Source organism: Petaurus breviceps, unplaced genomic scaffold (genome assembly GCF_028583685.1).
Source record: "Petaurus breviceps papuanus isolate PSGF00001 unplaced genomic scaffold, PetGlider_PUasm1.0 126, whole genome shotgun sequence".
NCBI lineage: Eukaryota > Metazoa > Chordata > Mammalia > Diprotodontia > Petauridae > Petaurus > Petaurus breviceps.
This window is the reverse complement of record NW_027185655.1, coordinates 14,882,593-14,896,733: the sequence shown is the minus strand read 5'-3', so window position 1 is coordinate 14,896,733 and position 14,141 is coordinate 14,882,593. Positions and strand designations below refer to the sequence as shown.

The 14,141-nt window shown below is 38.2% G+C and overlaps 1 protein-coding gene across 22 annotated transcripts in view; it reads left to right on the top strand.

The window, feature by feature from the left end:
* MAPK10 (mitogen-activated protein kinase 10) overlaps positions 1 to 13,929 on the top strand; it is a 257,723-nt gene extending 243,794 nt beyond the window's left edge. For 21 of the 22 annotated variants that reach the window (XM_069093364.1, XM_069093328.1, XM_069093333.1 and 18 more), the window contains one exon: positions 6,954 to 13,929. In XM_069093364.1, coding sequence (XP_068949465.1) covers positions 6,954 to 7,096 — 143 coding nt within the window. In that variant the 3' untranslated portion in view covers positions 7,097 to 13,929. Of the gene's footprint in view, positions 1 to 6,948 lie in introns of all 22 variants that reach the window. The other variant, XM_069093475.1, reaches the window with a different exon arrangement.
* Positions 13,930 to 14,141: the final 212 nt, after the last annotated feature.

The window sequence follows — 14,141 nt, the reverse complement described above, 5'->3', positions numbered from 1 at the left end:
ATATATATATCCAAAATGCTTTGCAGGTTTTAAATCAATTTCATCTTTTCTACCTTTCTGGTAGAAATCTCTGGTGTTGAGTCTCTTCAATCATATGAGTTAAGTAATTCAATGGTTTAGCAATAGCAAGAATTTCTTAACAAATTTATACTACCAAATCCCAGAAGAGTTCTTAAGTTTCTAAGGTTTTGTAAGAGTAAGAGGTATTTATGCTTTCTCTAGATTCATGCTCACACCTTGTTGGGATATGATACATGATATATATGTCTCACATACTTAAAAAATCTGCAGAATTGACACTTATTGATGTACAACTTTAGACCAGCTTCCTCCAGCCAATACAAGACTTTCATCAATCTCTCCTCATGTTCTTGTACTGTCTTACCAGAGAGAATGACTTCATCAGCATACACAAACATTTCTAAGTTGTTTATGTCTCCAATTACTTTTTCCACTGGCCTTTGGAAATTGTGCTGCCAAGCTGCTTTAAGGCATGACCTCAGACATAAAATCCAACTAGACAGATGGAAGAAATCTTTTCTTTGTCTTCCTCAGGCATAGGACTATGATTGTATCCACTATACACGTCCAATACTGAGGACCATTGGCTGCCAGCTGACAATCCAGTACATCTTGAACCCATGGCATAGTGTCCATTCATTTCTTTTGTTCAAACTCTCTTAGCCTACCCACACTCATATCTTTTCATTGTTTTTTAGGACCACCACTATGAGTGATGAACACCTTTCTATACTAACTGGAATGTCAGCACTGATTGACACCAATTTGGAACTTTTCAAAAGTTTAACAGGGCACTGCAGACAAGAAGGTGGTAAATTAGATTTTTGAGCTCCTTGAGAGCAGGGACTGGTTTTGCATTTCTTGGTATTCCCAGTGCTTAGAATACTGCCTAACACATAGTAGGCACTTAATAAACACTCCTCAACTTGATCTGACACTTTGATAATTCAAGTAGACTAGGTAAAAACTTACTTACAAGAGGAGAGAGCCAAGAGGTACCAGTGAACATCAACCATCACAGAAGCCCTGCCCATCTCTAGACTAGGGCCTGAGAGATTTGACATTGGTGGCTCCCTAGTTCCAAAAGAGGAGAAGGATAGATTGAGGCTGAAACACAAGTGGAAGGTGTGTTCTCAGTGTATGAGTGGGATATGGAATATGCTCAAGGTACAATCCACAGAATTCTGATCTTGCCCATTCCTGACCATTCAGAGAAGGATCTAAGAGAATTTCTCTCTTGGATAGAAGACCTCAGAAATCACTTCAAAGAATTAATGTTAATGACTGTGATGAGGTTAAATGGCTTTTGAGGATGTAGTCACATTTCTAAGAGTTTTATTTTTTAATTCTGCAGATCAGAATTTTCAAGTATGACTAGAAAAACTCCCTGAGTTGTTTCATCTCCCTATTAATGGCCTTACATGCACAGACCCCTGAGTCTTTAACTTTTCTGTTCAGTATCCTTAAAATGTACTCACTCTTAAGGTCTGCGTCTGTTCCTAATATTAGTAGCTTTTCAGTTGTAAATATATGACAATACAACTTGACTGTTTCAGTTCCCACTTTTTGTAGAGATTATGTGTGTGCCAACATCAAACATTAACATATCAAAGCAAGCAATGCATGTGCACTATCACAGCAAATAATGCTCTATAATGGAAATGGTACCAATTACTTTTTCCATATGCCAGCATGTAGCAAATAATTACATATATGGTGAGCATTAGAAACTTTCTTATAAACATATAGCATAACAATAAAATTCAGCAGTGGACAAGTCACATGACAATTTTCAGGCCAATATCAGGTAGCATATGAAGCCAAACTTGTCTGGATAAGCTCTTTATATCTCCACAAAATAAAAGATATAAAAATACTGAAAATAAACAAAGTTTACATGAAATATTCCCTGGGAAACAATTCCCGGATTCAGTGTACTATTCCATCTGTATGGAAAACTACTGAAATTAGAAAAAACTAAACAGAAAATTTAGTACCAAATGGCTTCATTCAGTGGGGCATCAATTGTTACCACTCAAAAATCAAACTGAAAATCTTTTCCTTGAAAATTGCCCTTTTAAAAAAATTACTACCCAATAAACTCATGCCAGAACTCTTTCTATTACATTACATTGTCTGTAGCAATCCAGCAGTACACAACAAAAGTTGCAAAAAAAAAAAATAATGTGAATAAACACTAAACATTTTTCATCAAAAATATAAAAGAGGTCTTTGTTCAATGATTTTTATAGTGTCACATGTAATTATACAAAAACTGGAAATCACCCTAATTTCCAAGAATGGGGAAAGTTCCGATAGTGTCATATTAGCATAGTGGACCACTATAATTCAATGAGATTGCATATAAGAAATACAAAGAAATCTGGAAAGACTTTTATGAAACAATTTGAAGAGAAAAAAATGGAGGGAAAATGGCATACACATTGGATGTATGAATAAAAATGAATGAGAACGGACAAAGAATCCTAATGGACTTAGAGGTAACTGAAATTTGTAGATTTAGTTAACTGAAAAAAGTATTAATATAGCTATTTAAATATTTATATTTAAATATAAATAAGTATTAAGCCAGTATAGTCACTTGTACTAATCTTCAATATTGTTTCTATTAAAACACTTTCTTAAAATCCTGTGTTGACACATTTTAAATGGGCCTCAACAGAAATCCTAACTCTGATGTCTGATTGTGGCATGGAGGTAATCATAGGTTCTTGAAAGCTGTGCCAGCACCGTGCAGACTCTAAAGCTTTCTACCAAATGGAAAAACCAAGTACAGACTCAGTAACGGTACATGTTTACTGTTTAGGGATCAGCCTCGCAAATAAAGAGAGGCTTGTCATAAGAAGTTTGACCACTAGGTTTGATATAACAAACAGTGAAACTGATTTCTTCAGTTATGGGTGCAGAATATGGGAAAAAGGGGTGCCAATGGTGTTAATCATATATTAGATAAAATCCAACTATATGTCTATTGAATTTCTTATTATAAATGATATCAGAAGAGAAAGAATTTGCTGCTAAATGGAAGGACAAAACAAACATTCTCAGAGAGGCAAAAAAATGAATGGATAGATGTGGTTTTGTTGTGGCCACAAGAAAAACCATTTCATGGGACAGTTGGTCTTCTTGCCTTGTTCTGAAAATGATAACTCTTAGGGAACAAACAGGCCATTTTGAAGATAATTATGAGATTATGTGCCAACATCTGTAGAGGGTAAAGGAGAGAAATTCTTTGAAGAATTTGATAAAATCCTCCAAACTAAGTGGACATGATATATCCTTGGCTATTGTGACTTCAGGGCCAAAGGCAGGAACATGGGAAGGCAGAGTGAACCATATTAGAAAATAGAATTTGAAATACAAAAATTGATGAGACCAAAGGCCTCAGATGACATAGGCCTGTACATAATGAATATCTTCTGCAAGAAGAGTCATAAAGCATTGAATGAACATATTAAAAAACAAAAATCACACTAAAAAGTGAAATTAGCTCTATCTTAATAGAGTACAACTGGTTAATGACATTTGTTTAGATCTCATATTCTATGTATAGTTTAGATCATTAAATTAGTGTTAACTGGACTTAATTACAGCAATGTAAAAGTCAGCTCCAAGTTAGAAGAGTAAATTAAGAAGTCATTGCACACACTTACAGCAACCAACTGAATAAGATATGAACTAAAAAAAAAACCAGGAAATGGAAAAAAAATAGACATTTATTTTGACATTACCACTTCTTAGAGAAATTTAATGAATATAGCCTCAGGAACAAAGAATCCAAAAGGACTTTAGAAACTTAGTCACCAAATGCACAATATCCAATCCAGTTAGTAAGACATGGCAGCCAAGGGCAACACCAATTTAGATTTCAACTTCATTTGTAAAACATTATGGAAGGAGGAAGATAACAGAAGTCTGCAAGCAGCATAACCTCAACAGTGCATAGACTTGAAGGGAAATTGAGCCCCAGAGACTTCAACAAGAGACCTAGCTAAACAAGGTCATCCTGAAAGAATTGTTCTGATTCTTTCTATCTTTCTTCATTATCCTCATCCTCTCCTCCCTCCTTTCACTCCTCCATTCCCTTTCTTCCATGTAATTGTTGTGATGGTCCCAAAACCTGTTTTGGAGTGCCTAGCAATTGTTGCTAGAGGATTCCTCTATTCCATACATATACTCTCCTCTAGTCAGTCACTTCCTCTCTCATATGGAACTTTGTTTATGTAGCTTCTCTCCCCAGAGAGCTATCTCATCTGTCCCTGAAAGCTTTCAGGAAGGGCTGCATTTTCTAGAAACTTTATATTTGTCTCAAAAAGACCCCATCATTCCCTATAAAGCCCATGCTCCTCAAATGTTTCATGACTGGACTATCTTATGGCTGTGATATAAACCCATTGTTGTAGATTTAGAGGGGTCTGTTCTTAGCCTCTCTATGGGGATCGTTGTACAGCCTTTTTTTTTTTAAGTAATTGGGGTTAAGTAACTTGCTCAAGGTTACACGGCCAGTTATTTTGTGTGGGTGTTAAGTATCTGAGGCCGGAACCGATCCCGTGTCTCCCAACTCCGGTGCTGGCGCTCTTACTCACTGTGCCACCTGGCCACCCCCAGCCTTGTTAAAAGACTTAAAATTTCAGTTTTCCCATATGCCAAGGGAAGAATGACCAGAGAAATGAAACTGGGAACACTAATACAAAGGAACAACATTGTACTTTTCCAACTCCCTTAGTGATTGTAGCCTTCTATTGTCATCCCTGTCTCTTCATTTCTGTGATTTTACCCCAAAGGTCTTTTTAATTCTCCCACCTTCACTTGTGTGAGTTAAATGTGCCAAATAAAGAATTCGTGCATCACTTGCTGCTCTGGCTCTTTTGAGAACCCCTCCTAAGTCCTTAAATCTAGTGCAACAGGGATAAATGAGTTATTGCTTCTTGTTATGAACTTGAATACTTTTTGTTAAATGTTTCCACTCCATCTTCAATAAGTTAATAACCATCTTTGACCATATTTTTGTTAATCATTTTCTTGAGGTTCTCAAAGTTATTAACAATTATTCTGATTTCTGTGTTTCACGGAGCTCTTTTTTTTTTTGCAGTTGAATAGGATAAGAATATCTTAAAGGCAGATGGTAAATCAAAAGTAATGCTAAATTTGGAATATAGGCTTCCTGGTGGTTAGCCATACTAAATGGGCAAGTCTGTCTAGACAAAAGCGTATAAATAATCAAAAAGTATTCTATCTTTTCTTTCACCCATTCTTGTTATGTAATCTCATGTTCTTAGATATGCACTTCTTTTTTATAGGTGGGAAGTTATGGGAATAATTTTTTTGGGGGGGAAATAGGAAACAGTTATTTTTGCATCATCTTGATGGACTAATCCACCCCATCTTATATCACAAAGTCCCAGTTCCTATTGAAAGAGAAATAAAATATAACAAACTCTTCCATGACATGATAAAGGACACAGTCCCATCTACTCTATTAAAAAAAATATTTCTTGTCCTTGGATAGGGGACCTCAAAACTTTGGCCAAAAGAACTTCTTTCAAGTATTTTGTTTCTTTTCTTTGTCTTCCGCCCTTGAACATGAATGTTTTCTTGTGACAAATCCTGTGAACTACATTCCAGATACTACCTCTTTCTCCGTTGGCTGATTTCCTTTTTTTTTGTCTATGCCTCTCTTTGCTGTGAAACGCTTTACTTATATATCCTCGATTGTCGCAGAATGCAAATGATTGAATACTCCAAGTTTATTAAAACCAATTTTGTATACTAGGAACCTGAAGCTGCTATTTATCAAGAGTAGCCTACCTTTTTTGCCCTCAGTTTGCCCTCCTATCTTTGACCCACAGTCAATGGAGCCCTGCCAGTGGGTACACTTCTCCCAAGAGATCTCATTCCTTTTGGTTGAGAGAATTCCCTGACAACTTGATGTTAGAAGTGGGATGACTCTGATTTCCTCTGAGTTGATGGAATAATTGGACACCTATATTTTACCTATATTAATAGTTTCTCAAGATATTTAGTGTCCACCTCCAACTCACTGGACAGTAAGAGCCACTTCCTCCAAATTTCTGTTGTCTGAAGGAGATGAGAGTAAAACATATATAAAAAGTTTAAAAAGAGTGATGATTTAATTGTTTGTGGGTTATGACTTTAAAGGAAGGTTATTTCTTTCTTGGGGATTATCTTGGTAATAAATCATTGACCAAGGTTGGGCAGCCAAACCTACTTTCCGAGATTTCTTTTGGGGAAGATAGAACACAAGGGTCAGGGCGGCCAGGTGGCTCAACGAGTAAGAGCACTGGCTCCAGTGTCGGGATGACCTGGATCAAATCCGGGCTCAGATACTCAGCACCACACCCAGAAATAACTGGTCATGTAACCTTGAGCAAGTCACTTAACCCCGATTGCTTTAAAAAAAATCTTCTGATACCTTGTGCCCCAATGAGAGGGAGACTTTTTTTTTGGTCAGGTAAACACCAGAGCTAGGACTAGCATGAACTTCATGTTTCTTGATGTCAAGGAAAATCTTTCCTCAGTGAAATTAATAGAAGAAGCTATTTGGTTGGGCTGCAAGAATGTGTGAATGATGACTAGTGAATGCATGAGTAAGTATATAAGCTTAATCCTATCTTGAAACGAAACACTGCCCTGTGGATAACCTAGACCCTTGGATATATTTCTTCTGCAGCAAAGTATTTTTGTAATTTTGCCTCAAAAGATAGTAGCCTGTGAATATCCTCTGTCTAGTTTGTGGATAACCTGGACCAGATGGGAAAGCAACAAAGCTACCATAGCCCAAGATTGCCTCTTGCTTATTTTACTTTCCTTAGAAGCTCCCTCTGAAAAGTCTAGGGAGGCTCCTTGGGATTCCAGATTTAGTCATGTTTGTGTTCATTTTCTTAGCACAGGTGCAGCAGTGAACAGCAGCGAGAGTCTCCCTCCATCCTCTTCTGTCAACGACATCTCCTCCATGTCCACTGACCAGACCCTGGCATCTGACACCGATAGTAGCTTGGAGACCTCGGCAGGACCACTTGGTTGTTGCAGGTGACTAGCCGCCTGCCTGCGAAACCCAGCGTTCTTCAGAAGATGAGGAAACGGAAAAGATGCACAAGCGTGCGTGTGGGATGTGGTAATGAAGAGAATATGGGAAGGAAGAGAACGAAATCTAAAATTGAAACCGATCTTTCAGCTTGCTTCTTCTGCAGAGTCATGTATTGCAACTCAGCCCAAGTGTATATTTAACTTATAATCGCTTTCTTCTTCTTCCAGTGATGCTTAGTGCAGAAAACAACACACACACATACACACACACACACACACACACACACACACACAATTTAAGAAGCCTTTTCCCATAAAGTCTACATGAATGGCTACCAAACCAGCAGCCTGCACCCACCCTTTCACTGGCATGGCAAGGTGTGCAGTGGCCCTTGCATGTGTGTGTCTGTCTTGCATCTACCTGCTCCTTTTGGCCTAGTCAGATGGATGTAGATACAGATCCACATGTGTCTCTCTATACATAGCACGGCATTTACATAGACATGATAGTGTTTCGTGCTATCCAGATACAGTACACACTGTGTTACTCAGTGGTCCATTTCATGTGAACTCTTACTATGACATAAACACATCTGTAATATCTTGCCAGCATATAAGCTGTTTAGTTTGTTAAGTTGTACGTCTTATAAGAAGCTTTGTAAAAGGGGAAAAAATTGTGAGTGAGCACTCTCAGATATTTAAAGATAATGTAGCATCCAAATTTGAGCTGATTAAAATGTTATCTGTATACCAGTTTGTAGAGAGGATATATGTGATGCCGTTTTATAGGGGGAACAATGTCACGGAAGTGTGAAAACGGACCAGGCTGGAAAGGTGTGCAAGCATCATAGAGGGAAAGTAGCCTAGAGAGAAGCCGAGGTTTTCCTCCTAGAGGGGACAGGTCTGCATCCCAGGGCATGAGCCTCTCAACTAGGATTAATGAGAAAACATTTTCTAGTGTTGGTATCTATTGACTAATGTGTGTGTCGTGAAGCTCCTGCTTAATTGGGATCATCAGTGCATACACATTGGCAGCAACACTGTCCATGAGAAAAAAAAAATGGGTCTCCTTCATGGCATTTCATCGTAGGAAGTTCACTGTTGCTAGAACTGATCCTTTTCTTAAAAACCTCAGATCTTCTCTATTTTGTTTTTCATGAATGAGCTGCTGCCCATATCCAGTCAGTGATGGACCAAACCGGGATTTCTATTTTACCAAAAACAACAAATAATCCTCGTCCCTTTGAGAATGACAAATTAAGGTGAAATCTGAGAAATGTAGCATGTCCCTACAGATATGTGCGTGACACCTCACACACAGATGTAAGTGATTCTCTGTGAGCTGTTTTGTGACTCCCCCACCCCAGTCTTTTTTTCTCAACAGTTTTTATAATCTTGACCTATCAGCCCAATAATGAAAGGCACAACTGGTTGTGGATCTTGGTAACAATGATAAGCTTGTCTGTAGTAACTTAGCAAAGAAATTACGGCTGCAGAATAGTTATAGCAATACAAATCCCTTTTAAAAGCCATGGAATATCAGTGTCGGTGTTAAGTAACATCACCTTACATTAACTGTAAAAGTATTTCGAGGGATTCTGCAAAGTTTAGTGAATGTCATGAAGGCAATAACAGTGAGGACTTCTTAGCAATAACAGGGACCAGTTGTAGTCTTTCCTTTTTATTCACGTAGGTAAGGGAATCACCGCTGTTACCCTGCACCTTGAGCTTTTGGTGCTCATTCACGTGGTGATAGATTTATAACTAGAGGAAGTTATAAACTCTTGGGATAACCAAAAGACAGCTTGGTTAGGGTGATTTCCAAAAGCAATCATTTTAAGAAATGGAAAAACAATAGCAAATGAGAAAATCCACAAAACTGCCTTAAAAACAAATGGGGATAAAGAAGCTATCATTTTTCTTAAGCAATAGTCCACAGGGGAGTCCTTGCCCTTGAAATAATAACTGCCAATGGGCCTGATGGTATTTAAGAACTAGGCTACAACCTTTCCTACAGATTCAAAATGGTCTCAGAAGCTTCTGCTACTGTCATTCTGTGTTAGTTTATCAAATACACCCTCTCTTACATTCTGTCTACCTAACTCTACAATTTCCCGTTTTCTTTCCTTTCCCCCTTCCTCCATCTCTTCTCTTTTTTGACCCATTTTCATGTTTAATACCTATGACTTGTGCATCCTGATTCTCTTACCTTGACATTTCTTTCATAAGATCCAAGGTGAAGACTGTAAGTAGCTTTGGGAAGGGGAAGTGAGTCTCCAGAGAGACATCCATGGGCAATTCACAGTGGACCACTCAGGGAAGCATTAACCTTCTTTATACAATATGGTCATCTCTCCTGAGAGTGTAAAAGTGATGATGGTTTTTTCACTCAGGTTAAAGCAAGTAGAACAAGAGTCTCTCTTTCCCTCTGCTAGTGTTCCCCATGCTCCCAGTGCCAATCAGGCATCTCCTGTTTTGATGAAATCTGAAACTGCTTGCCTCTAGACCTGTCTCCTCTGTGGAAGCATGACAATGAACTCAGAGTTGATGTGTTTGTAAGACTGAAGCCACCTATTAGGCTACCCCTGCCTTTTAAGTTCTTCTAGCTAATTCAGGTTAGATGATGTGGCACAATGACATTATAAATCTTTCTTCTCCCTAAGTTGACCACCATTTGCTTCCGTCTATTTCAGTATCACCAAGATGTAATTTATTGTTATTCAGAGATTTGTGAGAAGATATGTTATTTCATGCTTTACCAAATTCTCTGCTGCTTTACCTAAGAAACATCATTTCCCCTCTCCACATACCCAATACTCCAAAAGGAAGTTGTTCTCTTATTCTCGACACACTCATTGGTCCTGATGATATCAGACCACCTGAATGTATAACCAGAGAAGAAGGTCATGGCTGTGGTGGAGGTCTAGGCTTGGAACCTACAGCTGGCACAATGAAGAAAGAAAAACCCAGCCTTCTTCTAGTGCCTTTAGAGGAATCTGTTTCACTTTACCCCATTATGAAGTGGAGTCGTATTTAAGAGTATTGCCAATACTTCCTGGGAGGGAGAAAAAGATGTAACGTCATAGGAAAGAGTTTATTCATGATTGTCTGGCATAACCATTGCTTTAGTAATTTTGGGAGTATGTTATGCTTATGTACTATGTATAGCATTGCATTAATATTTATGGGGTGAATTTTTGGCCTTGCATCACAATTTCCCATTGTAGAAAAATGAGTTCATGGTATTTATTAACCCTGCATCTTTAAGAATCTGATGGTTGAATTTGTCAAGATATTCTTCATTGTGTGAACAGGGTATGTCCAATCCCCATTAGGCAAAGAATGACCAGATGTAAATGAGGCTGCTTATTTGAATATTTATTCCATTTCTTATGTCAGAAGTAGAAAAATTTTAGCTAGGGCTATGATTCTCACCTTTACATCTAAGTCAAAATATGGCCCTGTGTATATGAAATGCATGTATTCTATTTTGGCCTGTCAGAAAAAAACCTGGTTGTAAGTACTTTTTATTTTATTTTGTGAGGTCAACTTAAATAGTAATTACAATAACTGGATTATTTATAGTAAACACAATTAAGAACTGTTTTTAATCACTTAAAAAAGCAAAAACAAAAAAATAGAAATTTAAATCTTAAAGAGTTGAACTTTTTGATAGGAATGTTATTTGCTCTTTTTGAAAAGGACATTTTTCTCCACTTCAAGGACCAATTCAAACTGCACACACTAGTGGGGGCTTTTTTGTTCCAGTTATATGGGGTCTGAAAAAAAGAAAACTTCCTACTTGGCCCACTGTACTTTTTAGTTCTGGTAGCTCAACATTGTCCACTGATGTCATCCTACCAAGCAGGTGAAATCCTTTCTGGAAGAGAAGATATTTGCAATGTAAATAGCTATATTGATTTTTCTTTCCTGTAATTAAAATGTAAGAATATACTCTTTCGTTTGGAGCCAAGCCAGATCACTGACAGTCTAAACTTGTTTGACCTGGGTTCATTTCCTTGGCCAATCATGTTCCAATGGAAGTCCTCAATTTATACATAGAATACTGTATATTTAACCTACTGGGTATATGGGACTTACGGTCAGTATATCCTAATAGTAATGAAATTTTCACCTTTCCATGTCCATATTATTACAACAAGACCTGCCTGTAATACCATACTCTTGGATGTAAAAGTACATTAATAATGATTGAGAACTTTCATGTAGTGGTGTTTGGGAAAAATAAACATTAATTTCAAAGTTCTAGATCAACACTGGAAATGAGAAAGGGATATATGTTCACATCATTGCAAAGTCTCAGTTGTGAGAGCTTGTTACCTTTAGTGTGGGAAAAAAAGGAAATCCATGTTGATGAAGGATTTAGCTCCTTTTTGCATTCTGTGTTCACTATTCTCAATACCTATGGGCAGCACAGGAGGACCGGGTGGGACTTTTTGGTTTCTGCAACTCTTTGTATTTTGAGATAAAAGTCAGGAGGAATTTGCTGTCTTTGACATCACAACCCAAACCAAAAGCTTGCTGGACTTGCCTTGTGAAGATTTTTGTCTTCTTTTCCTATTTTTCATGTTATGCTAGCTCTGAAACTGGTGGCTTTGTTTCATTTCGGCACCCAGGGCTGATCATTTGAATTATACCTGTCAAGGTTCCCAGGAGAAAAATGAAGACTGAGGGACAAGATGAATGGATGGTTTACCAGGAGGAAAGGTCTTTAAACATGGGACCAGGACCTTAGAAAAACAGACACCTTTCACTTTTGAGAGATAGTTATATTAAGTGTGACAGCTTTTTCCTTCTTAATGTAACCCAGTGTTCGACTGATTTCCTCAGCAGACAAGGGATAAAGTGGAAAACCAAACTGCATCATGGGAACTATAGCCCCAGACAGACAACTTCTCTTTCTGCCCTAATGAAGAGGGGTGAGACTGTCGTGTGAGCCAGGATGGGGTGCAGCCTCTCAGGGACTTTTTGACTAGGCCAGCAGCAGAAAGAGCTTGGTGTTGAGGGGCACTCAGAAAGGGGATGAACGATGGAGTGGCCTGCTTCAAGAGCCCAATGCTGTAGGGTGGGCCAAAGTCTTCCTCTGTTCTTTAAGGCTGTTTATAACTTCGGGTTTAGTTTGGGTCTTTGAAAACATGTAGCCCTTGAAATAAAACTATGATGGATCATAGTTTTATAGGATAAAGAAATCCTGGAGTAAATGCTAACCGCCTGCTTGTGGAGGTGGAGACAGAGGGGGAGGTGTGAAGGAAAAGCATTTTCCCTGGAGTCTCTCTCAGAGAAGCAGTTCAGCCCCATCCCCACAGAGTACTTTGAGTGGGCCAAGAAACAAGCAGGGGCACTCAAGCTCATGTACATTCCATTGTTAGCCTCTTTGCAGATTTTATTCAGAGCCCACTCTCTCCTGAGCCTTTCTTCCTCCTGCTCTCCTTTTCCCCCATCCCCCATCATGCTTAAACCTTTTCTTTTGCCATCCTGTTCAAAGACTGACATAGTCTCACCCACTCCCACCCAGGGTAGGGAAAGTACATTAGCATCTGAGGCCACGATTCCCATAATTCACAGACTTGTTTCCTATCTTTTCCCTGGCCCTCAGGAGAAGTCAGCCAGAACACCCAATTACATAAATAAGATATTTATATCAGAATATATTCTCATTATCTATCTGCAATTGAGTAGAATACCCTCATTTCTGTCTGGGAGGTAACATGGAAATAATATATAAAATCAATACCAAAAAAAGGAATTCATAGCTTTTAATGAAGAAGGTTAGGTGGATGGAATGGTGTTAATTCTTGTCAATTATAATCTTAGCAATGATTAACCACCAGAATGATTTATATCATTCAGAAGAGTGAGATAAAAGAAAAAAGTGCAATCACAAGCATGAGAATCCATGTTTACCCAAACAGCCAATCTGTGCTCCCCAAAGGTATTTACAAATAACACGAATAGAATTCTGTGACTTGTTGACAAGGTTACAGATATTATTAGCAGGTGTTTCCAGTTATTTCTTAGATTAAAACAAAACAATTGCTATTTTGGTAAATCTGATGGATAAGCTTTCATATTCAGTTTTGCCTTTTTCTTTACTTATTAAAGAGAATGATTTCTTTTCCCGGGCACAAACTTATTTTCTAACTTAGTCTGTAGGTATTTGTTGCCTTAAGAAAATTAAAAATAGGGGGCGGCCAGGTAGCACAGCGAGTAAGAGCACCGGTCCCAGAGTCGGGATGACCTGGGATCGAATCCGGGCTCAGACACTTAGCACCCACCCAGAATCACCTGTCCGTGTTAACCTTGAGCAAGTTACTTAACCCCAACTGCTTAAAAAAATTTTTTTTAAATCCCAGGAAAGGTAACAATTAAAGCTGAGAAGAGTTGGAGGCCTGTACCAATGGTGGCAGATTGGGGCAGTGGGTAGAGTGTACACCTTGGCGCCACACAGGTACCTGGTTTCTAATCCTGCCTCTGACATCTGTGTGATCTTGGGCAAGTCATTCCATGAACCTTGGTCTCTCTAAATGAGGGAGCTGGATGAGGTATTTGAGATTGCTTCTAGGTCTACACTCATCCCTGCCTCTATGATCTTATGAATCCCCTTTCCACAGTTGGTGAAAATTTAGCCTGGATATTGCCTGACTACTTGGTGCTCTCTGAGGGCTATTTAGTGAATAAGGTAAAGCATGGTTGCTTGGGCACTACGACTTCTATAGAAATGAAGCTTAATCTAATACAAGTATACTTTTACTTAGCACAAAAGATGCATTCCTGAAAAATTGTATGTAAATCAGTTTTTAATAAATAAATCTAATTTAATATTCACAAAAAGGAACTGAATTATTTTGGAAAGTGAATAACCACTTAATTTATTTGTTCAGTAAATCTGACTTCATATATTGGGATTTGCCTAGTTATAGGTTGTATTATTTGTAAGACCTGTGGCCCATGGTCTTTATGCACCATTTAAGACAACTCCTTCCTTTTAAAAGCCCTTCAATTAGCCACAGAACATTCAACTTTAAAGGTCA